This window comes from Mercenaria mercenaria, chromosome 2 (genome assembly GCF_021730395.1).
Source record: "Mercenaria mercenaria strain notata chromosome 2, MADL_Memer_1, whole genome shotgun sequence".
In the NCBI taxonomy this organism is placed as follows: domain Eukaryota; kingdom Metazoa; phylum Mollusca; class Bivalvia; order Venerida; family Veneridae; genus Mercenaria; species Mercenaria mercenaria.
In genome coordinates this window covers 34390475-34417167 of record NC_069362.1, presented here as the reverse complement: position 1 = coordinate 34417167, position 26693 = coordinate 34390475, and the positions used below count along the sequence as shown (strand labels likewise).

At 36.4% G+C, this 26693-nt stretch overlaps 1 protein-coding gene across 1 annotated transcript in view; it reads right to left on the bottom strand.

Moving 5' to 3' along the window:
• The window catches only part of LOC123563686 (lysine-specific histone demethylase 1A-like), a 39492-nt gene extending 13269 nt beyond the window's left edge, over positions 1–26223 (bottom strand). Inside the window, exons 1-10 of the mRNA XM_053525184.1 lie at positions 26086–26223; positions 24317–24425; positions 19376–19476; positions 18354–18548; positions 15810–15850; positions 6033–6138; positions 5199–5366; positions 4922–5017; positions 4402–4440; positions 3901–4043 (exon numbers count right to left, since the gene is read on the bottom strand). Coding sequence (XP_053381159.1) covers positions 3901–4043; positions 4402–4440; positions 4922–5017; positions 5199–5366; positions 6033–6138; positions 15810–15850; positions 18354–18548; positions 19376–19476; positions 24317–24425; positions 26086–26223 — 1136 coding nt within the window. The remainder of the gene's footprint in view (positions 1–3900; positions 4044–4401; positions 4441–4921; positions 5018–5198; positions 5367–6032; positions 6139–15809; positions 15851–18353; positions 18549–19375; positions 19477–24316; positions 24426–26085) is intronic.
• Positions 26224–26693: the final 470 nt, after the last annotated feature.

Here is a 26693-nt window from a genome sequence, read left to right as displayed (position 1 = left end):
CGCACATGACCTTGTTTCAAACTTGACCTAGATATCATCAAGATGAACATTCAGATCAATTTTCATACAGATCCCATGAAAAATATGGCCTTTAGAGAGGTCACAAGGTTTTTCTATTATTTGACCTACTGACCTAGTTTTTGAAGGCATGTGACCCACTTTTGAACTTGACCTAGATATCATCAAGATAAACATTCAGACCAACTTTCATACAGATTCCATAAAAAATATGGCCTCTAGAGAGGTCACAAGGTTTTTCTATTATTTGACCTACTGACCTAGTTTTTGATAGCACATGACCCACTTTCAAACTTGACCTAGATATCATCAAGGTGAACAATCTGACCAATTTTCATGAAGATCTCATGAAATATATGGCCTCTAGAGAGGTCACAAGGTTTTTCTATTTTTAGACCTACTGACCTAGTTTTTGACCGCAGTTGACCCAGTTTCAAACTTGACCTAGATATCATCAAGACGAACATTCAGACCAACTTCATACAGATCCCATGAAAAATATGGCCTTTAGAGAGGTCACAAGGATTTTCTATTATTTGACCTACTGACCTAGTTTTTGACGGCACATGACCCAGTTTCAAACTTGATCTAGATATCATCAAGGTGAACGTTCTGACCAATTTACATGAAGATCTTATGAAATATATGGCCTCTATTGAGGTCACAAGGTTTTTCTATTTTTAGACCTACTGACCTAGTTTTTGAAGGCACGTGACCCAGTTTCCAACTTGACCTAGATATCATCAAGGTGAACATTCTGACCAATTTTCATGAAGATCTTGTGAAATATATGGCCTCTAGAGAGGTCACAAGGTTTTTCTATTTTTAGACCTACTGACCTAGTTTTTGAAGGCACGTGACCCAGTTTCGAACTTGACCTAGATATCATCAAGATGAACATTCTGACCAACTTTCATAAAGATCCCATGAAAAATGTGACCTCTAGAGTGGTCACAAGCAAAAGTTTACGGACGCACTGACGCACGGATGGACGACGGACGACGGACACCGCACGATCACAAAAGCTCACCTTGTCACTTTGTGACAGGTGAGCTAAAAACACTGCAAGTCATTTCCAAAGAAATTCTTCACATCTTCTCAACCGTTTGTAAAATAAGTGTCAAAAGCCCGCTTGAATTAAAGCAAATGACTAAATTAGACAAACAATTTTCAGCTAAAATAAATAACTACCTGAAATCCATCTAAATATACAAAATGTTTTGTATGTAGTCCAAACCGTAAGAGATTTCTCGTTGTTATTCTAAAAATAGCATAATCTACGCCGCACAAGATTCCTATCCTTGCAGTTACTAAAACCCATTCTACTTACTCACTTATACACAATATACATTCACAGTATGTTACAATTTTTCTATGATATAAAACATTATATACAATGCAATATTTATCAACATTTCAAACAGCAATGAACATAATGATCTCTGACTAAACAACAAGCATTTTAATGTCAAGGCAAGTCCCTTATACTGGGACAGTTTCTGTGATAGGAACAAAATTCTAAATTTGGTATATAATCCTATTATATAGAGTGATTTCTGTGTGAGGAATCTTGGAACATAACCTTAAGTCTGGGACATTACCCAAAGTTGGGAATATCATTCCCAAGTCTAAAAAAAAAATTCTTTTATTTTATTAAAAGATGCATAATCAAGCCTACAGTCAAAATAAGTGGCCTGAAATACTACCTACTAATTCTGATAGGTATTAGGCCTGACAGTCTTCCTATATAATCCTGTGGTCAATTATTTATTTATTTGGGTTTTACGGCGCATCAACACAGTATAGGTTATATGGCGCCAAACAGGACTACAAATTTTGGTTTCACATCTCATTAACATCGAAATAAAAACATGAGGTATGGAATCAGACTAATTAAACAAGAGGACCATGATGGTCCTGAATCGCTCACCTATCTCCACATGACCCAGTGTTCAACTGAGTATGACATCGTTATTTCTATTATTTGACATAGTGACCTAGTTTTTGAGCACATGTGACCTAGATATCATCAAGATAAAAAATTCTGACCAATTTTCATGAAGATCCATTGAAAAATATGGCCTCTAGAGAGGTCACAAGGTTTTTCTATTATTTGACCTAATGACCTAGTTTTTGAAGGCACGTGACCCACTTTTAAACTTGACCTAGATATCATCAAGGTGAACATTCTCACCAATTTTCATGAAGATCTCGTGAAAAATATGGCCTCTAGAGAGGTCACAAGGTTTTTCTATTTTTCGACCTACTGACCTAGTTTTTGACCGCACATGACCCAGTTACGAACCTGACCTAGATATCATCAAGCTGAACATTCTCACCAATTTTCATGAAGATCCATTAAGAAATATGGCCTCTAGAGAGGTCACAAGGTTTTTTCTATTTTTAGACCTACTGACCTAGTTTTTGATCCCACGTGACCCAGTTTCGAATCTGATTTAGATATCATCAAGATGAACATTCTGACCAATATTCATGAAGATCTCATGAAAAATATGGCCTCTAGAGAGGTCACAAGGTTTTTCTATTTTTAGATCTACTGACCTAGTTTTTAACCCCACGTGACCCAGTTTCGAACTTGACCTAGATATCATCAAGGTAAACATTCTGACCAACTTTCATGAAGATCCATTGAAAAATATCGCTTCTAGAGATGTCACAAGGTTTTCCTATTTTTAGACCTACTGACCTAGTTTTTGACTGCACATGACCCAGTTTCGAACTTGACCTAGATATCATCAAGGTGAACATTCTGACCAATTTTCATGAAGATCCATTGAGAAATATGGCCACTAGAGAGGTCACAAGGTTTTTCTATTTTTAGATCTACTGACCTAGTTTTTAACCCCACATTACCCAGTTTCGAACTTGACCTAGATATCATCAAGGTGAACATTCTGACCAATTTTCATGAAGATCTCATGAAAAATATGGCCTCTAGAGAGGTCACAAGGTTTTTCTATTTTTAGATCTACTGACCTAGTTTTTAAACCCACGTGACCCAGTTTCGAACTTGACCTAGATATCATCAAGATGAACATTCTGACCAATTTTCATGAAGATGCATTGAGAAATATGGCCTCTAGAGAGGTCACAAGGTTTTTCTATTTTTAGACCTAATGACCTAGTTTTTGACCCTACGTGACCCAATTTCGAACTTGACCTAGATATTATCAAGATAATCATTCTGACCAATATTCATGAAGATCTCATGAAAAATATGGCCTCTAGAGAGGTCACAAGGTTTTTCTATTTTTAGACCTACTGACCTAGTTTTTGACCCCACGTGACCCAGTTTCGAACTTGACCTAGATATCATCAAGGTGAACATTCTGACCAATTTTCACGAAGATCTTGTGAAATATATGACCTCTAGAGAGGTCACAAGGTTTTTCTATTTTTAGACCTACTGACCTAGTTTTTGACGGCACGTGACCCAGTTTCGAACTTGACCTAGATATCATCAAGATGAACATTCTGACCAACTTTCATAAAGATCCCATGAAAAATGTGACCTCTAGAGTGGTCACAAGCAAAAGTTTACGGACGCACGGACGCACCGACGGACGACGGACGACGGACACCGCGCGATCACAAAAGCTCACCTTGTCACTTTGTGACAGGTGAGATAAAAACTCAAATTATCATGTCTTACATGTGTTAAAATTCAAGAAACTATAGAAAGTAGTTCATTCAAAAGGGTGCTTACTAAAAAAATAATTCAGTAGTGTGAAAATAATGTTATAAATATTACAAAGGCCATCTCTAAAGTCTGCGATTTTCTTAAATTGCAAACTTTTGTATTTAATCCCTTTCAACTGTTGTATAATTTTTAGAATTATTTCATAGAAGTATGACACTTACTTTATGACAGCTTCTAGAGCACAGCCCAGTGAGGCAGGTTTACCATTAACATAGTTAAAGTCCATCTGATGTGACAGGTATGATGTAGCCTCCAATAATCTGTTAAATTCTCTCTCTACCATCTCAACCTTCTCTTTAGGTACCTGAGGCATAAATAGTGTATAGAGATTTCATACTTTATTAAATTATGCCAGTAAGAGAAACAGGAATTAAAAGCCTAAATGGTCATTTTAGTTTTTAATTGACTTATATAAACAACCTCAAGATTATTATTATCATTATGGTAATATTATTGTCTTCTTCCGCAGCATTGCAAACATAAAGATGCATACCAAATAGTCACATAATAGTGACATTTGGAAAAAAGTAGTACACTTGAAAGTAAACTTTCTACAAAAGCTGATCTACAGATGTCTGTCTGAGTAAAACGAAATTTACTGGCTTGATTTACAGTTTTAATGTCACTTTTACAGAACTAAAATTTATGTCTTTACAACTTACCAGTTTTGATTTCTCCTCTTTTACTTTATTCCAACTGATCTAATGTTTACAAACATATGAAATTATGAATCTCGTAAACAGCAAAATATCTGTTGACAATGGCTGTTGTAAAGTAAAAGTTCTATTGACACAATGCCTTCCAGGGGCAACACTAGTGAAATGCCTGTATCTTGTATGACAATGTTGAAACAATTACTATAGAAGCTAATAACACTGATAAATTTTTCTTTTGTAAATGTATTTAATAAACCCCAACATAACTAAAATTAGTGTCCATGAGAAAACCAACATAGATGGTTTTGCGACCGAGCATGGATCCAGACCAGCCAGCGCAACCGCGCAGTCTGGTCCAGGCTCCTATGCTGTTCGCTAACATTTTTCTCCAAATCCAATAGGCGTTTTAAAAGCGAACAGCATGAGCCTGACCAGACTGCGCGGATGCCGCAGGCTGGTCTGGATCCATGCTGTCGCAAACCCACTAATTTGGTTATTTCTCATGGCATGGCTCAGAAGTACTTACTTGGAGCCAGTTACTCCAAAGATAGGACACTTCTGTTTGATTTTTATGCAGTTCCATAATTACCTGTCTAACTGATATTGTCATTGGGTTTTCCACCTGTAATAACCAAGTACATGTATAACGTTGTTCTACATGTTTGAATAAAAACATTTTCTAAATACAAAATTTGATTAAACCCTTATTTTTCAGAACTTTATGACATATATCAATACCATTTGGTCAACAAAGAGCTATGATTGATTTTTTGCTATTTATAACTGGTTTAATTAATTTAGACCCTTAATAAACCAGTGGAAAATTTCTCAAGAACACAATATTTATATAAACCATCAGCAACCACTGACACTAAACCAATAATCGTACCTAAACCAGTGACAACCATTGCTCCTAAATCTGCAACATAATTCCCTTTCCTGAATGTAGCAATTCTACCTCCAACTCTGTCCTGTAAACACACATATATAATATATATTCATATAAAATAACATGTCAAACTGAATCACTGGATAATCTATCATTATTGTATAATGTATAGCCAAATTCATCTTCAATGTTGTAGTTTTTTTTTATCTTGCAACATCAGGAAATTACAGTGTCTCGAAAAAGTAAAACAAAGAAAAAAATTTATTGACAACCATGAACTAAAAGTTTACTCATTTTGTTGATAGTAATGCCAATATTTTAACAGAAATAATGTTACAGGTGGTCAGTAATAGAACCAGAGTTACAGATGGCCATTTTATTTCTGAAATCTTAATGGAAACAACATACTGGTACAGCCTCAAAAGCAGAAACTAAATAGTGTAACACTGCTGGCTAAAGTATCCATGATTAGACTACACTTTGTAATTCAAGTGGTCCCCGTCTGTTTCCTGTATGTGTTCTTTGTTTGAATGCTTGAAACTAGGGTGACAAACATTTTGGTAATTACCTATCAACCTTGAGAAAATAGTTTTTTACTTTGCTTTCCTTTCAGTTTTCTATTTTTTGCGTAAAGGAAACCCGGGAATGACAATCTCCTTGTTCTCTGAGCACTCAGAGTATTACGTAGTTACTTGACAAAAATCTTACCATCTACATTGATTGTGCATAAAATTTTATTTTTATTTACCCGGGCCTCCACAAAAACACAGTCCATACCAAACTGCATAACCTGTCTTGCTGCAAACAGACCTGCAATACCTGCACCAATATAATCACACGCCGTGCTTACATTGCTGAAAGTAACAACAACAAAATGTTCAAAACCCACCAACAACACACAAGCAGTACAAGTTTATAAAGGAAAGAACAGACTCTAAGTTTTCTTCAAAACAAGCTGATTTTGTTTGTTTGTTTTGGGTTTAACGCCGTTTTTCAACAGTATTTCAGTCAATGTAACGGCGGGCAGTTAACCTAACCAGGTTCCTGGATTCTGTACCAGTACAAACCCTGTTCTCTGCAAGTAACTGCCAACTTTCCCCACAAAGAAAAACAGAGGTTGGAGGACTAATGATTTTCAGACACAATGGTCGATTATTTCAAATAGTCACGGAGAAACAAACGCACCCGCTCCGAGGATAGAACTCGCGACCCGCGATCTTTAGACCATCTCTCATACCTACTGAGCAAAGCGGGCAGGCTCAAAAACAAGCTGGAACATATAAGTTTTTCTACCTATTTCCATACAATATAACCACTAAAAATAATCATTACACCTATTGACATTTTCATTGACATTCATCTTTTTAAAAAAGGTTTGATATTGCAGTGTCCCATGTGAAGGCATCAACCCTTTACTGGTGCCACAAATATACTTTAATATCCTAATAACTCTAAATGTCAATTTTACATCTAAATTTTCATATACACATTAAATTTTCAGTATAATATTATTCTGTCAACAGAATGATAAATAATTCTTAAAAAAAAATAACTTAAAAAAATCAATCCTGAATAAAAAATATATGAATAATAGTGTATAATTTCCCTTATCTACTCAAATCAAATATTGTTATTTTATAATTTTCATGTTTAATTCTTTTAATCAATATAGTACAAAATATTCTAAATGTAACACACAATAACACAAAAAAATAAATAAAAGAATCTTCACACTGAACAAACAAATTTCTTTCAAGAAATCATCCAAGCATGACAACCCAAAAAAAGCTTTTCCTCTCCTACCCAATGCTGTGTCAGGTTGATTAAAAAACTCAATGTCAAGACCATGGCTTAATGTGTGATACGGCTATTGCATTAGAGGTGACAATATTTACTCTGAAAAAAATATTTCTTATTGTATTGTGTGAGTGTAGAAAACATATGACACTGAATTATATGTATATAAATCTACATCAAATAAATGATTTTCAATACACATTAAATCAGGACAAGAGCAGGCAACTTTTGATAACATAAAAAAAAAGGACAGACAAATTATACCTAAAAAAAAATTTGATTAACATAGAAAACCAGCAACCTGCAAATTATAATTACAACTTCTATCATGGAAATTTTCTCTTAACAACTTCAACAACCCTGAGCTTAGGACAAGAAGCTGGGTGCAACACTAACATGGAAACTCTAAGCAGATGACGCTTTTAATTCCTGGTACAAGTTATGTGCTATTTTCACTACAACAGCACTATGCCGCAGTGCTTTGTGGACAATGAGCGGAAGCAACAATAACAGAAAACTCTTACAGATACAGCTTTTAATTCCATGTACAAGTTGATGTACTAGTTTTCACAAATACTAGCACTACCCTGTGCCATGGGAAAAGTTCTGGATGCAACACTAACATGGAAACTCTAAACAGATGACAGTCTTTTATACCTGCTACAATTATGCCTTTTTTCACAAATAACAAGCACTAGCCTGTGCTTAGGCAAGGTGCCTGGATGCAACCATAACATGTCGAAACTAAAAACAGATGACAGTTTTAATTCCTGGGTTCACGTTTAATTGCTGGTTTTCACTAACTACTAGCACTAGCCCCTGAGCATGGAACAACAAACTGATTCAAACAATAACAAGGAAAACTCTAAAGATATGATAGCTTTATAATTCTGGTACAAGTATGTGCTGGTTTTTTCAACTAATTACTAGCACTAGCCTGTGCTTGGTGACACAAACTGGATGCAACAATAACATGAAAACTTTAAACACATGACAGCATTTAATTCTGGTCCAGTAATAGCTGGTTAACCGCTAACTACTATCACTACCCTGTTACTTAGGACAACAAACTGGATTCAACAATAACATGGAAAGCCTATTCAAATGACAGTTTTAATTCCAGGTACAAGTAACATGCTGGTTTTCACTAACAACTAGCACAGCCAGTGCTTGGGACAAGGGGCTGATGCAAAAATAAAAGAAAACTAAACAGATGACAGCTTTTAATTCCAGGTACAAGTAATGTGCAGGTTTTTGCTAACTACTACACTAGCCTGTGCTTGGGAAAAAGGAGCTGGACGCAACACTAACCTGGAACCCTATCCAGATGACAGTTTTTAATTCCTGCAAAAAGTTAATTCTGTTTACATAATCAACTAGCACAAGCTGTGCTTGGACAACTAAAAAAAAAAAAACTGGATGCACCAATAACATTGAAACTCTAAACAGAATGGGTAGCTTTTTATTTCCAGTACAAGATATGTGCTGGTTTTCACAAACTAAAAGCATCTAACTGAGCTTGGGACAATGAGCTGGATGCAACAAATAACTTGACACTCAAAACAGATGACAGCTTTTAATTCCTGATACAAGTTATGTGCTGAGTTTACACAACCTACTAGCATCAGCCTGTGCTTGGGACAAGGAGCTGGACGCAACAATAACATGGAAACTCTAAACAGGATGACACTTTTAATTCCTGTGTAACAAGTTATGTGCTGGTTATCATTAACTTACTAGCACTAGCCTGTGCTTGGACAACAAACTGATGCAACAATAACATGGAACTCTAAACAGATGACAGCTAATAATTCCTGGTACTAGTTATGTGCTAGTTTTCACAAACTACTAGCACTAGCCTTGTGCTTGGGAACAAGGAGCTGGCTGCAACACAAACACAGACACTCAAACAGATATAGCTTTTAATTCCTGGGTACCAGATTCTGTGCTAGTTTCGGCTATACAACATCACTACCTTTGCATGGACAATGTGCTGACGCAACAATAACATGGAAACTCTAAACAGATGACAGCTATGTAATTCCTGTACAAGTTAAGTGTTGGGGTTTTCATTAACTACTATTCACAATCCCTGTGCTTGGGACAACAAACTGGATGCAACAATAACATGGAACCTCTAAACAGATGACAGCTTTATAATCCTGGTATGCAAGTTATCTGCTGTTTTCACTAACTACTACACTAGCCATGGTGCATGGACAAGTAGCTTGATGCAACAATAACAACAGACACCTCTACACAGATTATAGCATTATAATTCCTGTTAAATTATATGTTGCTAGTTTTCACCAACTACTAGCACTAAGCCTGTGCTTCGTACAAGGAGCTGTGATGCAACAAAAACATGTAAAACACTAATCAGATGACAGCTATTCATTCCTGGTCACAAGTGTGCTGGTTTTCACTAACTACTAGCACTAGCCTGTGCTTGGGACAACAAACTGGTGCAACAAAATAACATGGAAACTCAAAACAATGATGGCTTTTTAATTCCTTGTACAAGTTAATGTGCTGGATTTCACTAATTACTAGCACTTACCCTGTGCTTGGGACAACAACTGATGCAACAATAACATTAAAACTTTTAAACACATGCAGCTTTTATATTCCAGGTACAAGAAAATGCAGGTGTCACTAATTACATCACTAGCCTGTGCTTAGGACACAAACTGGATGCAACAAAAACATGGAAATCCTATCAGATGACAGTTTATTAAATTCCAGGTACAATAATGTGCTGGTTTTCACTAACTACTAAGCACATCCCGTGCTTGGGAACAAGGAGCAGGATGCAAAAATAACATGAAAACTCTAAACAGATGACAGCTTTTAATTCCAGTTACCAAGTAATGTGCTGGTTTTCCGCTAACACAGAGGATGCAAAAATAAGATGAAAAACACTAAACAGATGACAGCTTTTAATTCCTGATACAAGTTATTGCTGGATATTACAAACTAAACAAGCACTAGCCTGGTGGCTTGGGACAAGGTGCTGATCAACAATACATGGAAACTCTAACAGATGACAGCTTTTAATTCCTGGTTCACTTTATGTGCTAGTTTTTCACTAACTACTAGCACTAGCCTGTGCTTGGGACAACAAAACAGGATTTCAACACTAACATGTAAAACTCTATACAGATGAAAGCTCTTAATTCCTGTACCATTTATGTTCTTGTATTTCAATAATACTTAGCACAAGCCCTGTGCTTTGTGACAACAAACTGGATGCAACAATAACATGAAAACATAAACACTATGACAGCCTTTAATTCCAGGTCCAAGTAATGTTCAGGTATTTTCGCTAACTACTACACTAGCCTGTGCATAGGACCAACAAACTGGATGCAACAATAACAGGAAAACCTATTCAAATTGGCGTTTATAATTCCATGAACAAGTTATGTGCTGGTTTTCACTAAACTACTAGCACTAGCCTGTGCTTGGGACAAGGAGCAGGGCTGCAAAAATAACATGAAAACTAAACAGAATGACAGCATTTAATTCAGGTACAATTATTTCTGGTTTTCGCTAACTACTTAGACTAAGCCGTACTGGGACAGGAGCTGGAACAACAAAAAACCATGGAAACCCTTCCATATGAACAGTTTTTTAAATTCCTTGGTACAAGTTATGTGCTGGTATTTACATTACTAACAAGCACAAGCCTGTGCTTGGGACAACAAACAGATGCAAACAATAACATGAAACTCTAAACAGAAGGTAGCTTTTTTATTATCCAGGAACAAGTTATGTCTTGTTTTCACTAACTATAAGCTCTAACTTTGTGCTTGGGACAAGGAGCTGGAAGCAACAAAACTTGGACACTCTAAACAAATGAACAGAAATTTAAATTCCGGAAACAAGTTAAGAACTTTTTTTCACAAACTACCTAGCCACTAGCCTTTGCTTGGGACAAGGTGCTGGACGCAACAATAACAAGGAAACTCAAAACAATGACTGCTTTTAATTCCTGGTTCACGTTATGTGCTGGTGTTTCACTAACAACAACACTAGCCTTTGCTCGGGACAACAAACTGGAAGCACAATAACAGTGGGAAACTCAAAACAATGACAGCTTTAAATACTGGTACAAGTTATTGTTGCTGGTTTTCACTAATTACTAGCACAGCCTGTGCATGGGACAAGGACAGGATGCAACGTAACACAGACACTCTAACCAGATATAGCTTTTAATTCCTGATACAAGTATTTACAGGATTTTCACAAACTACAGCACTAGCCTGTGCTTGGACAAGGTGCAGTAACTCAACAATACATGTAAACTCTAAACAGATGACTGCTATTAAATCCTGGTTCACGTTATGAGCTGGTTTTCACTAACAACAACTAGCACTAGCCTGATGCTTCGGACCACAAACTGATGCAACGATAACAGAAACTCAAAACAGAATGACAGCTTTTAATTCCTGTTACAAGTTATGTGCTGGTTTTTCACTAATTACTAGCACTAGCCCGTTTCTTGGAACAACAAACTGATGCAACAATAACATAAAAACATTAAACACAAGACAGCTTTAATCCATGTCCAAGAAATGTGCAGGTTTTTGCTAAACTACTAGCACTAGCATGTGCTTAGGACAACAAACTGGATGCAACAAATACAGGAAACCCTATTCTAAATGACAGTTTTTAAAATTCCAGGTCCAAATAGAGATGCTGGTTTTTCACTAACTATAGCAATAGCCTGTGTTTGGGACAATGAGCTTGATGCAAAAATAACATGAAAACACTAACAGATGACAGCTTTAAATTCCTGGTTTCACGTAATTATATGGATTAAACTAACTACTAGCAATAGCCAGGTCTGGGACAACCAAACAATGATTCCAACAATAACATGGAAACTCTAAACAGATGATGGCTTTTAATTCCTTGTACAAGTTACTTAGGCAGCTTTTTCACTTATTACAAACAAGCTGTCTTTGCTTGTGGACAACAACTGGATGCAACAATAACCATGAAACTTTAAACACATGACAGCCTTAATATCCAGGTCCAAGTAATGTGCTGGGTTTTCGCTCACATAACTTCACTTCCAGTGCTTAGGACAAAAAAAAACTGGATGCAACAACAACATTGAAACCCTATTCAAATGACATGTTAATTCCAAAACAAGAAAAGTGCTGAGTTTTCACTAACAACTAGCAACTAGCCTGTGCCCTTGGTACAAGGAGCTGATGCAACAATAACATGGAAACCCTATCCAGAAGACAGTATTTTTTAATTCCCCTTGGTACAAGTATATTTGCTGGTTACATTATCAACTAAGCACTAGCCTGTGCTTGGGACAAGGTGCTTGGATGGCAACAATAACATGAAACTCTAAACAGATGACCAGATTTTTAATTCCTGGTAAAAGATAAGTGCAGGTTTTTCGCAAACTACTATAACTAGCCAGTACTTGGGACAAGGAGCTGGATGCAACAATAACATGGAAACCCTATCCAGAAGACTCGTTTTTAAATTCCTGTACAGATTATGTGCTGGTTTAACATTATCTACTAGCACTACCTGTGCTTGGGACAACAAACTTGATGCACCAAAACATGGAACCTCTAAACAGAGGTAGCTTTTATATCTCATACAAGTTTATGTGCTGTTTTTCACTAACTATAAGCACTAACTTTTGCATTGGGAAAAGAGCGGGATGCATCAATAACTTGTACACTTTATAACAGATGACATCTTTTAATTCCTGAGACAAGTTATTTGCTGGTTTTTCCACAAACAACTAGCACTAAGCCTGTGCTTGGGACAATGGAGCAGGTACGCAACAAAAACTGAAACTCGAAACAGATGACAGCTTTACTTCCTGTACACGTTTTGTGCTGTTTTCACTAACAACTAGCACTAGCCTGTGCTTTGGAAAACAAACTGGATGCCAACAATAACATGGAAACTCTAAACATCGGTGCTTGGGGACAAGGAGCTGGATGCAACAATAACCTGGAAACCCTATCCAGATGACAGTCTTTAATTCCTGGTACACGTATGGCTGGTTATTACTAACTACTAGCACTAGCCAGTGCTTGGGGGACAATGACTGCATGCAACAATAACCAGAAAACTCTTAAACAGATGACCAGCCTTTAAATCCTGTACACTTTAATGTCTGGTTTTCCACTACTACTACCCTAGCCTTGCTTGGGACAAGGAGCTGGCTGCAACAAAAACATGGAAACTCTAAACAGATGATAGCTATTAATTCCTGGTACAAGTAAATGTGCAGTTTGTCACAAATTACTATTCACTAGCCTGAGCTTGGGACAACAAACTGGATGCAACAAAAACATGGGAATCACTAAACACATGATAGCTTTTTAATTCCTTGTACAAGTTATGTGCTGAGTTTTTCACAAACTACTATTCAACTAGCCTGTTCTTAGGGTACAAGGAGTCTGAATGCAACAATAACATGGAAACTCTAACAGATGACAGCTTTAAATTCTGGTACAAGTTAATGAGCTGTTTTTCACAAACTACTAGCACTAGCCTGTTGCCTTAGACAAGGATCAGGGTGCAACAATAACATGGAAACTCTAAAAAGATTACAACTTTTATTCCTGTACACGTTCAGTTGCTGGTTTTCACTAACTACTAGCACTAGCCTGTGCTAGGACAAAGAGCTGAATGCAACAATAAACATGGAACTCACTAAACAGATGACAGCTTTAAATTCTGGAACACATAATGTTCAGGTTCACACTAACAACTATCACTAACCATGTTGCAATGGGACAAAAAGAAGTATATCAACAATAACATGACAACCTCTAAAACCGACGACAGCTTTACTACCTGGTACAAGTAATGTGCTGGTTTACATTATCTACAACACAAAGCCAGTGCTTGGACAACAAACATTACTGCAAAATAACATGGAAAACTCTAAACAGAAGTGTAGCTTTTTACTTTCCAGGTACAAGGCTATGGTGCTGGAATTCGACTAACAATAAGCACTAACATGTGCTTGGACAAAAGAGCAGGATGCAACAAAAACTTTTACACTTTAAACAAGATGCCAGCTTTATTATTCCTATACAAGTTTATGTGCTGTTTTTCCATCAAACTACTAGCACTAGCCTCTGCTTGGGACAAGGAGCTGGACGCAACAAAAACCTGGAAACACACTAAACAGATGACATCTTATAATTTCTGGTTCACGTTATGTGGCGATTATCACTACAACATAGCACTATCCAGTGCTTGGGTACAACAAACTGGATGCAACTAACATGGAAACTCTCAACAGATGACAGTCTTTAAATTCCTGGTACACTTATGTGCTGGTTTTCACTAACTACTCCACTAGCCTTTGCTTGGAAAAGGAGCTGCATGCAACAATAACATGAAAACTCTTAAGACAGATGACAGCCTTTAATTCCTGGTACACGTTATTGCTGTTTTCACTAACTACTAGCCCTAGCCCTGTGCTTGGGACAAGGAGCTGGCTGCAACAAAAACTTGGAAACACTAAACAGATGATAGCTTTTAATTCCAGGAACAAGTAATGTGCAGGTTGTCACTAATACTAGCACTTAGCCAGTGCTTGGGACCAACACACGGGATGCAACAATAACATTGAAACTCTAAACACATGATAGCTTTTAATTCCTGGTACAACAAGTTAAGTTCAGGTTTTCCACAAACTACTAGCACTAGCCTGTTCTTGGGACAAGGATCTGAAAGCAACAATACCATGAAACGTCTAAAACAGAATGACACTTTTAATTCCTGTACAAGTTATGAAGCAGTTTTCACAAACAACTAGCACTGAGCCTTTTCCTGAACAAGGAGCTGGTGCACCAATACATGGAAACTTCAAAAAAGATGACAACTTTTAATTCCAGAGTACACGTTATGTGGCTGGTATTTCCACTAACTACTAGCACTAGCCTGTGCTTGGGACAATGAGCTGAATGCAACAATAACACGGAAACTCTAAACAGCTGACAGCTTTAAATTCCTGGTACACATAATGTTGTGGTTTACACTAACTACTAGCACTAACCTGTGCTTGGGACAAAAAGATGGATTCAACAATAACAGACAACTCTAAACAGATACACTTTAAATTCCTTGTACAAGTTATGTGCTGGTTTATCCTAACTACATAGCACTAGCCAGTGCTTGGGCCAAACAACCTGGATTCAACAAATAACATGGAAACTCTAAAATAAGATGACAGCTTTTAAATCCTGTACAAGTTATGTGTCTGGATTTTCACTAACTACTAGCACTAGCCTGTGCTGGGACAATAAGCTGTATTAAAAATAACACAGACACTCTAAACAGATGAGTGCTTTTTAATTCCTGGTACAAGTAATGGTGCAATTTTTCACTAACTACTAGCACTAGCCTGTGCTTGGGACAAGAGCTGGATGCAACAATAACGTGGAAACTCCGTAAACAGATACAGCCTAACAATTCCGGTACAAGTTTATGTGGCTGGTTTTATCCATTAACTCCTAGCACTAGCCTGTCTTGGGACAACAAACCAGGAACAACAATAACATGGAAACTCAAACAATGAGAGCTTTTAATTCCTGTACAAGTAATGTGCTTGATTTCACTAAAATACTAGCACAAGCCTGTGCTTATGGGACAACAAACTGGATGCAACAATACATGGAAACCATCAAATGACAGTTATAATTCATGTACAAATAATGTGCTGGTTTACACTAAACTACTAGCACTAGCCGTGCTTGGACAAGGAGCTGGCTGCAAAAAAAACATAAAACTCTAAACATGATGACAGCATTAATTTCCAGTACCAGTTATTGCTGTTTCACTAACTACTTGCACAAGCCTGTGCTTGGGACAAGAAGCCGATGTAAAGAAAAAACATCAGACACTCTAAACAGATGAGTGCTTTAATTCCTGGAACAAGTATTAATAGCTGTTTTCACTAACAACTAGCACAAGCCAGTGCTTGGGCACACGAAGCTGGATGCAAGAAAAGGAAAAAACACTAACGTGGAAACACTAAACAGATGAACAGCAATCATTCCTGGTACAAGAAATGTGCTGGTTCTCTTAACTACAAGCACTATCACTGTGCTGGGATACAACAAACAGGATGCCAACAATAACATGGGAAAACTCTAAACAGATGAGAGCATTTAATTCCCTGTGTACAAATTATGTGCTGGTTTCACTTAATTACTAGCCACTAGCCTGTGCTTGGGACAACAAACTGGATGCTACAATAACATGGTAAAGCCTATTCAAATAACATTTTTAATTCCAGGTACAAATAATGTCTGTTTTCACAAACTACTATCACTAGCCGTGCTTGGGACAAGGATCAGGATGCAAAAATAAGATGAAAACTCAAAACAATACAGCTAATAATTCCGAACAAGTTATGTGCAGGTTTTTACAAACTACAAGCACAAGCCTGTGCTTGGTGACTAGTTGCTGTGCAACAATAACATGGAACCTCTAAACAGATGACAGCTTATTAATTCCTGGTTCACTATTATGTGGCTGTTTTCACTACTACTAGCACTACCTGTGATTGGGACTAGGAGCTGGACGCACAATAACATGGAAACTCTAAACAGATACACTTTTTATTCCTGTGCACACATCATGTGCTGGTTATACACTAACTACTAGCACTAACCTGTGCTTGGACAACAAGAAGGATATCAACAATAAACATGACAACTCTAAACAGATTTCAGCTTTAAAATTCCTGTTACAAAGTTATGTGCTGTTTTCACTAACACTCGCAACAAGCCTGTGCTTGGACAACATACTGGATGCAACAATAACATGGAAACTCTAAACAATAATGGAGGGGGATGCTTTTAATTCCTGGTACAAGTTGATGTGCTGGTTTTTCACAACTTACTAGCACTAGCCTGTGCTTGGTGACAAGGAGATGGATGTAAAATAATACAACATCTCTAACAATGACAGCTTTTTAATTCCTGGTACAAGTTATGTGATAGTTTTCACTAACTACTAGCACAAGCCTGTGCTTTGGACAAAAAGCTGGATGCAACAATAACATGGAAACCTCTAAACAGAGACATCTTTATAATCTGGTAACAAGTTATTTGCTGGTTTTCACTAACTACTAGCACTAGCCTGTGCATGGGACAACAAACATGATGCAACAATAACATGGAAACTCTAAACAGATGATATCTTTTAATTCCTGGTACAAGATTATGTCTGGTTACCACCTAAATACTAGCACACCTGTGCTAGGGGACAACAAACAGGATGCAACACATAACATGCAAACTTGACATCCCATTAATTCCAGGTCCAAGTAAAGTGTATGGATTTCGGTCAACGACTAGCACTAGCCTGTCTTAAGACAACAAACAGATTCAACAATAACATTGAAACCCTAACAAATGACAGTTTTAATATCCCAGGTACTAGTACTGTGCTGGTTATATCCACTAACTACACTTGCACTAGCAACTTTGCTTGGGAACAATGAGCTGGATGCAAAAATAACTTGAAAACCTCTAAACAGATGCCAGCTTTTAATTCCAGGTACAAGTAAATTGCTGGTTTTCACTAACTATTAGCACTAGCCGGTGCTTGGGGACATGGAGCTGACAGCAACATAACATGGACACTCTGAACAGATGACATCCTTTATTCCAGAAACAAGTAATGTGCTTTTCAAATTTTTATTTTCAACGAAACAACTAGCACTAGCCTGATGCCTTGGGGACAAGTGTGCTGGAAGCAACCAATAACATGGAGAAAACTAAACAGCAGACAAAGCATATAATTCCAGGTTCACGTTATGAGCTGGTTTCACTAACTACAAGCACTAGCCTGGTGCTTTGGACACAAACTGGATGCAACAATAAACATGTAAACTCATAAGACATAAGACAGCCTTTAAATACCTGGTACACGTTATGTGCACGATATCACTAACTACTAGCACTAGCCTGTTGCTTGGGAACAAGGGCTGCATTCAACAATAACAAGGAAACTCTAAACAGATGGTATCTTTTTAATTTCTAGGTACAAGTTTATGTGCTGGTTTTCACAAACAATTAGCACTAGCCTTTGCTATGAGGTACATGGAGCTGGATCAACAATAACATTGAATCTCTAAACAGATGACAGCCTTTAATTCCTGGTACACGTTTGAGGCTCGTTTCCACACTAACTACAAGCACTAGCCGTGCTTGGGGACAAGGATCTGCATGCAACAATAACATGAAACTCTTAACCAAGATACAGCCTTTAATTCCTGGTACACGTTATAGGGCTGGTTATCACTAACAGCTAGCACAAGCCTGTGGCATGTGTACAAGGAGCTGCATGCAACAATAACATGAAACTCTAAACAGATTACAGCTTTTAATTCTCTGGTACAAGTTCTGTGCTTGTTGTCACAAACTACTAGCACTAAGCCTATGCTTGGGACAAGGCGCTGCATGCAACAAAAACATGGAAACAACATAAACAGATGAACAGCCTTTCAATATCCTGTACACTTTTTATGGTGCTCGTTTTCCACTAACTACTCGCACTAGTCCTGTGGCTTGGGACAAGGAGCTGCATGCAACAAAAACATTAAACTCTAAATATATGCCAGCTTTTAATACCTGTACAAGTTTATGTGCTGGTATTTCACTAACTACTAGCACTAGCCTGTGCTTGGGACAAGGAGCTTGATGCAACAATAACATGGAACCTCAAAACATATGACAAATTTTTAATTCCAGGAACAACTACAAGCACTATCCTATGCTTTGGACAAGAAGCTGGAATGCAACAATAACATGGAAACTAGCTTTGAACTCCTACTAAAAAGTAAAAATTTTGTCAAGGATACTACAAAATGTTCACATCACCTGAAAATTTGCTAATGCCAGACTTTTCTATAATTTATATTGCAATTCAAATATCCCACATCCAAGACAAGAAACTTAAGTCTGAACAGTCAGTATTTTTTATTTCAATTGAATAATTATTTTTATCCTTAGGGCACAATTTTACCCTGTTAAAATAGGTCCTGTATACTGTACTTAATGATACAACAATCTTATTAATATGTTATCAATAACACATTCCACATTAGTTCCAAATTGTTATAAGAACATCAACACACTTGTGAACACATCTTGTGCACCCTACTTAACTGTTAACCACAGACAGATGTGTGTGTTCATACACATTTTAATTTTTGTAGGGAACAAAAATCAACAAATGTTACCTGGTTATGTTACCTAAGGTATAATCTGAAATTCATTTTACCTGGAAAAGGGTTTCAACCTTCTTTAAAACTGCCAAAGAAAATGAAACCAAATCTATAATAGGTAAGAATGGAACCACAATAACCAAAGGCCCATCGTGACCTGCAAAATAAAAAGAAACTTTTTGTTACATTAGAAATGAAGCCTAGACCTATTGACATACTTAGACTCTCCCAAACAATAGTAGGGAATCTCCTAACCAAAAGCAAATGACCCAGTTTTTTGGTCTGAAAGGCTGTATGGTCAAGACTTTCTCTAGTCACTTATCAGAACATTTCTCAAAAATTACAGTAACACTGCCATTTTGTCTTAAAACCACAGACATTCTTCAATGAAGACTGGTCCAGATACTGCTCAGAAACAAGATTGTCTTCAAACAGACAGACCAAAATAAAAAAACAATATTCACATAGTAAAAATCTTATGACGTCATAAATAACTATCAATTTTAGTAGGCACAAATTTAGCAAACCATTCACACATCACAAAACAACATCTCTTGTGTTTAATGTAACCATATATTATCCAGACTAAAAAATGCGTAACTTACTGCTAAAGGGGCCACTATCTGTGGCGATAGCCGTCTCAAATGTGACCTGTATAAATACGTCACTACAGTAGAAAGGGTCCACTATCTGTGGCAGAAGCGTTCTCAAAACTGTGACCTTTATAAATGCGTTACTTACTGCAGAAAGGGTCCGCTATATGTTGACCAAGCGATCTAAACGAGACCTTTATAAATACGAACTTAACTGTTGAAAGGGGCCCCATCTGTGTCAATAGTTGATTTTCCCCCAAACGAGAACCCTGTATAAATACAAAGCAAGGGCCTCTAATCTGTGGCAAGTGGGTTCTCCAACGTGACTGTAATAAATACGAAACTTTTTTTTGTGGGTGGTAGTGGGGAGGGGGGGGGGGGGGGGGGGGGGGGGGGTTGGGTGGGAAGATTGATGGGGAAATGAAATTTATAAAACGTGAACATGTATGGAAATACATAACTTTACTGTAAAGGCCGCCCCCTATCTGTGGCAATGTGATTTCCTCAAACGAGTTCCTGAATAAATACATAACTTAAGCTGTTGAAAGGGTCCCTCTAGCTTGTGGCAATGCGTTCCTCAACGTGACCTGCTGTTTAGGAATGTCAAGCCAGATTTGAAAACTGAAATCATAAAAGTTTTCATTTACCAATTCCTCACCAGCATTGCCTATGCATTATTTATGACGGAAAGTTTTAGCATACTGTGTCTATTATCATAAAATAAATTAAAATTTGATGTACATTTCAAATTATGTTTATGGGGTAGATCTAACCGGATTTAGTCTAATAAAACTTCATATTTATTGGAGTAAAAGGTGGAAACACCAAAAAATGCTGTCACATTCATATATAGCAATCAGACTGAATGACTACAGACCTGTGTACTGTTGGGCTATGCAGAGGGCACCACTTAAAACACAACTTACCCAAATGCTGCAAGGAAGAGCCTCGGTAATGCACATGAAAATCTATTAATGTTAAAGATATGCAGTAAAACCTAGGATAGTTTTCTTGCATTTTAAAATTAGCGCCTTCGGCAGGGTAGTATATTTCCGTGAAAAAATCTGATCTAATTAAAACGCGAAAGATTGCCTAACTTTAGCTTAAATAATCTGCTATAATAATTGACCTTCTAGTACCATAATTGTAAAACATTAGTCACAAAACCACATTAATATTTCATATTGATTTACAGTTAATTTTTATTTATGAAGCAACATCATTTTCAATATCGAATCCATACAGGAAAACATGGGATAATATACAAAAACAATATGCAATTTTATGCCATCTATCAATGCCAAATACATGCAGTATTGCAGACAGCAGCCAATACAATCTATTTATTTGTAAAGTGAAGTATTGTATCTAATCTCTGCTAAGTGTGGATTAATCGCCTAACAAAAAGGCAAACAAATTGAACAGGAGTAATAACAAGCAATTATAAATTACTGACAATAACTATTAATCGTAATCAAATTTGAATACCCTTAATTACCTGAAATAGAGACACCCTATCTTAGCCAGGATTTTGTCCCTGTAAGATGATCTGGGAAGCATGCAGCCTCTGTTGATGTCATCTTGGTACAAAAGGCATTCGGCTCTGAAATTGCTGCCTCCCTCTCTAACCTTGTTTCACAGATAAAAAAATTTCAGAAGACTTTCTATCTAAAGAAATATTAATTTTCACCATTTTGTAAAAACACAGAGTTCTCTAAAGCAAAGATTTACAAATAAACTAAAGTTCAAAAACAATCGTAAACTATAAATTGTTAGTTACCTTCCAAATGAGTCTAATTCTCAGATGCATATTGCTCACATAAAAAGCGAAGAAACTATTCAGGGAATGAACATATAGACAACTTGCATACTCTTAAATGCGAGTGGAAAATGAACAAGAACAGTCACAAGGACAATGCAATTTTGGCAGTTGAAATTTCTTGCACTAAAAAATTTGAAATAACAACAAGAAAGGGCCCTGATGGCCCTAATAACGCTCCCCTGTTTATCACTGCACTTGAGGACAAGAAGGTCACTCAGTAAAAAGATGTTAAGTCCAAAGGACAGGAACAACAAAGGGAAGAAAAATTTAACCAAAAAGAAAAAAACAAATCTTACAAGGTACAGAAATGTCAAAATGGACCCTAAAAATTGGAGGTACCAACCATTTTGTACCACAGAAAAAAAGTGGTCTCGGTTTTTCCCCTCCCCTACGCCGATAATAAAAAAGTTCTTAAACAATAAGCTATGTTATAGTAACTTCAAAGGAAGTAATAAAAAAACAAATAATGTAAAGTGAACTAAAGAAAGGCTCTGCCCAAAAAATTCTGGATTGACCTAAAAGAAATTTCCAGATCAGTACTTCATAATAACGGAGATCTACCCATTATAAAATTTGAAATAAAAGGGAGGTGCAAATTTGTCGGGGTTGACTCAAGATGTCCAATTATGACTATTTGCAATAACTATTGAGATTATGCTTAAAAATTATTGCAAACTCTATTCAAGTTGATGTTACCCCCAATTGCAGAAACTAATTGCCATAGTTATCGTCCATCATATTTTATACAGTAAAGCTAAACAACGTCATTGTTACCACAATTTTAGAGACGACACTGTTTAATAATTTCAGATAACACACATTGAGAAAGTTGTAAAACGAAACGGACAGAAATAATTCTAAACATAAATAATTTCTTCTTCCTTCCCTTGGCTTTATATGGAACAATAATGTATCAACAAAAACCTTATTGTAAGTGTATAACACAAACGAATCGGCCATTTAGTTGCGAATGGGTCAAACATGTTTAAATACCCCCAAAGCAATCGAAAAAGAACGAAAATTACCGGATCGGGTTAATGTGGTACCAAGCACTAAATGAAAGGGGCCCAACCGAACAGTTTGCAGTATAATACAAGTAGCCCTCTTTCCTCCATTTTCCATAGTACATTTTCTACAACAAAAATTAACAGGTTAATTAAAATATTTAATCATAGTTCAAGAAACTAAATTTATTATTATCTCCCAGACTATCTCAGTCCTCTTTAATTGTATTTTAATTCCTGAGATGGGTAATTATTTGAAATGGAGACGTAAACATTCCGAGGCGCAAATGAAAGGCTGGCTCTAGTTTCTTGGTTTAAAAATTATAAATTATTTCTGTATTTACTAAAATTTTCAAAACTATCGAACCTATCGATTGTTGAAGGAACTAACGGCGATTTTTATTGGATCGTTGAACTTATCTACAACTATCGATGCATGCAATCGGGACACATAGTAAAGCAATGCATCGATAGTTTTCAATGTATCTTTTACAAACCCCTAGTAATTTTGACATAAACTCAGACCATATTTATCTACCCTGATTGTCCTCAGTCCAACAAATACAAATTTGAAAAAATTTCAAATAAGTCCAATAAATTACTTACTGATAAAAATCCATTTTGATTACAAATACAGGGGAGGTAATCAGATAATAAAATAACTCTCTGAACCTACGATTGTAACCTGAATTGTCATGGAATCTAAGAATTATTGTTGTTGAAGATATTTTGGAATATTGTATCAAAATAAAACCATAAATAAGTCTCTTTAATTGGCTAGCATAAAGCCAAATAGCCAATTAGGACCATTTAAGGGTCCATAACTCTGGAACCCAAGATGGGATCTGGCCGGTTTCAAGAAAAGGAAACCAAGACCTAGGTAGGTTATACAATTTGTTTGCAAGATTGGTTAAAAAATCAAATCATAAATGAAGCTGCTATTGTGCAGACAAGGACAATAGCTAATTTTTGGCCCTTTCAGGGGCCATAAACTCTCTTGAACGCTTTATGGGACAGCCTGTTACAAAAAAGGAACCTGATATTCTTATGGTGACACAAGTTTTGAGCAAAGTTTGATTAAATTAAAATCATAAAAGAAGACAGCTATAGTCAGACAAGGACAAAATAACTAATTCATGCCCTTACTGGGCCATAAAACTGGAACCCATAATGGAATCTAGCCGGTTTTAATAAAGGAACCAAGATCTTAATTGTGATTACAAGGATGTGTGCAAGTTTTGTTAAAAATTAAAATCATAAATGAAACCACTATCGTGCAGACAATCGCACGCACGGACGGACGCACAGACGACTGACGAAGTGTGATCACAAAAGCTCACCTTTGTCACTATGTGACAGAGGGAGCAAAAAATAAATAAAATTCAAGCTCTAGCAAAAATGTCATGAGACCGTTCCACTAAAGCCAACAGACATAACAATCTAAACTTGTTAGTCTAAATTACCTGCCATTATAATACAAAGCAGAGCCTTTGAAATTTACATTGCAAACTAAATCTGCAACTCATTCAGATATCAAAAGAAATCAGCTGTTGAATTGCTATTAACTTGTATGCCTACCGGTGGGATCACACTTGAGGCTGCTGGTTGGGTCTTCATCACTGTCCACTTCATCTTTCACTTCAGGTTTAGCAGGTTTATCTTTCTTGTCAGCATCTGACACTTCCTCCTCTCAACAGAGATTTTTAATAGGCAGACTCTTCTGGCCTACTTTTACTCAACCATAAATAATAACCAAAACATAATACTAGCAGGCAACTTGCAACACAGAAATCTAAAATTAACAACCATAATAATTTATTACATTTTAGCTGAATAGGAGATGCAATATACTTAAAGAATATTTAATGACAACATATATGCAGAAAGGGTGATTTGCAACTATAAATAAGCAGTTTGAAATGTCAACAGACACCTCGCCTATCCGTACAATAAGAAACCAATTTATCATTTAAAAAATCAACATAGCTAGTTTAAAAAATCTCTATGCTATATGCTGAAAAACAAGTGAAAATAAATACCAAGTGGATAAAGATGCATAAAATTGTAATGGTAGACTTAAGGAACCATACTCCTGTGCTGTCACAACACAATCCGAAGGACGATGCACAGGAAAGCATTTGGATCAGCAGCTCTTATAAACAGCTTACATGTATAAACATGCATATATAAAATTAATTTACAAATTAATATATAATAATTTCAACAGAAAAGCCTTTTCAACATTTACTAGCCAAATCTCTGCAATCCAGGCTATATATTATAAATATCCAGTTCCACATAAACGATTTGCCAAAACTGAATGCATCAGGTTTCCACTTAAATACAGCTTGAAGTTTATGAAATTATCATTTGATAAAACTCCTTCCATTGAGTGATCTATTAATCAAATCTATTAATAATAGCATTCCATTAACGATGCCATTATGCATTCCATTAAACGATCTATTAGCCTTCCATTGAGCGATCTATAGTGCGCTCCATTAGCGTGTTGTTAAATGACACATTTACATTAATTAGCGATCCATTAGCTCATTTGCATGTTAAATTGGAACACGGTTTTAATGTTGGTATTATTGGATTAACAACTCGCTTGCGGATCAAGGTTTAATTGGGTGTAATATGACAGTGTTATTGTGTCCTGTTTTTTTAGTTTGGGTTCGTGAGAACAGCAAAAAGACTTTTTGAATAACTTACCTGCAGCTCGAGTTAACTTTATTTTATAACTAATACAGGTTATAAAATGCTTGCAAAAATAACTAAAATAGGTTACATAACTTAAAACAGTTACACCCCTGACTGGTTGAAGCAATTTTCGATGGAATTTTCATCGCTGCCAATGCTACAGGTTTAAATGCCGATTATTTCACGAATTGGCCATAAATTTAAAAAAAACTTACATGACTGTATCAAAAGGGGATTCAATCTTCATTGATTTATGTAAAAATTAATCAAATAATATCCAAAAATTACAAATTTTCTGGTGATTTAAACCTATGTATGTACTGTATACAATTAATGTTTAACGTGTATACACGCCATTATGTGCAAGCGATAAAACCAATAACTTCAGATGACTGTGTACTGTGATTCATCCTCCATTATTTTTGTCTTTCAAAGTTTTGAGACTTAGATTGCCAGTCACAAATATAATTAAAACAATCTGAACGTGGAATTATTTTGACTAGAATCTAGTTAAAATTGCAACAGAAGTTACATGTACTCAGTTTGTTTTAAAAGGCGAAAATATATTGGCTGAAGGTTGGCAGGGGCGGACTGCGAGGGGGAGGGGAGCTGACCCACAAGTGTCTGTGCATCTTTCTGCATACCTTTGCTCTCTTTCTTTTGTTGCCTTTTCTTTTGTCTGCATCATCGCCTTCTTCATCCATCGGACTGGATCTTTTCTTGCTGTCATCGGATGCATTGCCTCCAGATGCTTCCCCTTTACTGTTTCCTGATGTTGACATTGTGGAAATATCCAATTAAACTACCAAAAATGCAGAAAAACGCTACTTTTTGTAAAATTTGTACAAAAACAAGCGATGCCGGTTACTTCCGGTGTACACTTCCGCTTAATATAAGCACGAATGACATTTTATTACAATATTCTCATCGTCTTAACTAATGTGCACATGATGTGGCATATTTCTGCCACGAGATAGTAACTAGGTACATACTGGAACAACTGATACGTATTAGACCTTCCTGGTAGATATCACGATAATATTATAAACTTTCCCGTAAATCTGTGCATTTTTATGGTGGCATATTTCTACCACAAGATAAATCTATCTAGGTAGCTATCATGATAATATTGTAAACTTTCCAAGAAATTTGTGCATTTTTCTGACAACAGTTCAGCAAAACATAATATTTTCTAGATATTTTGTTTGTTTCGTGAAAATATTTTAGCGCAAAATTTCGTGTTAGTGCTCGA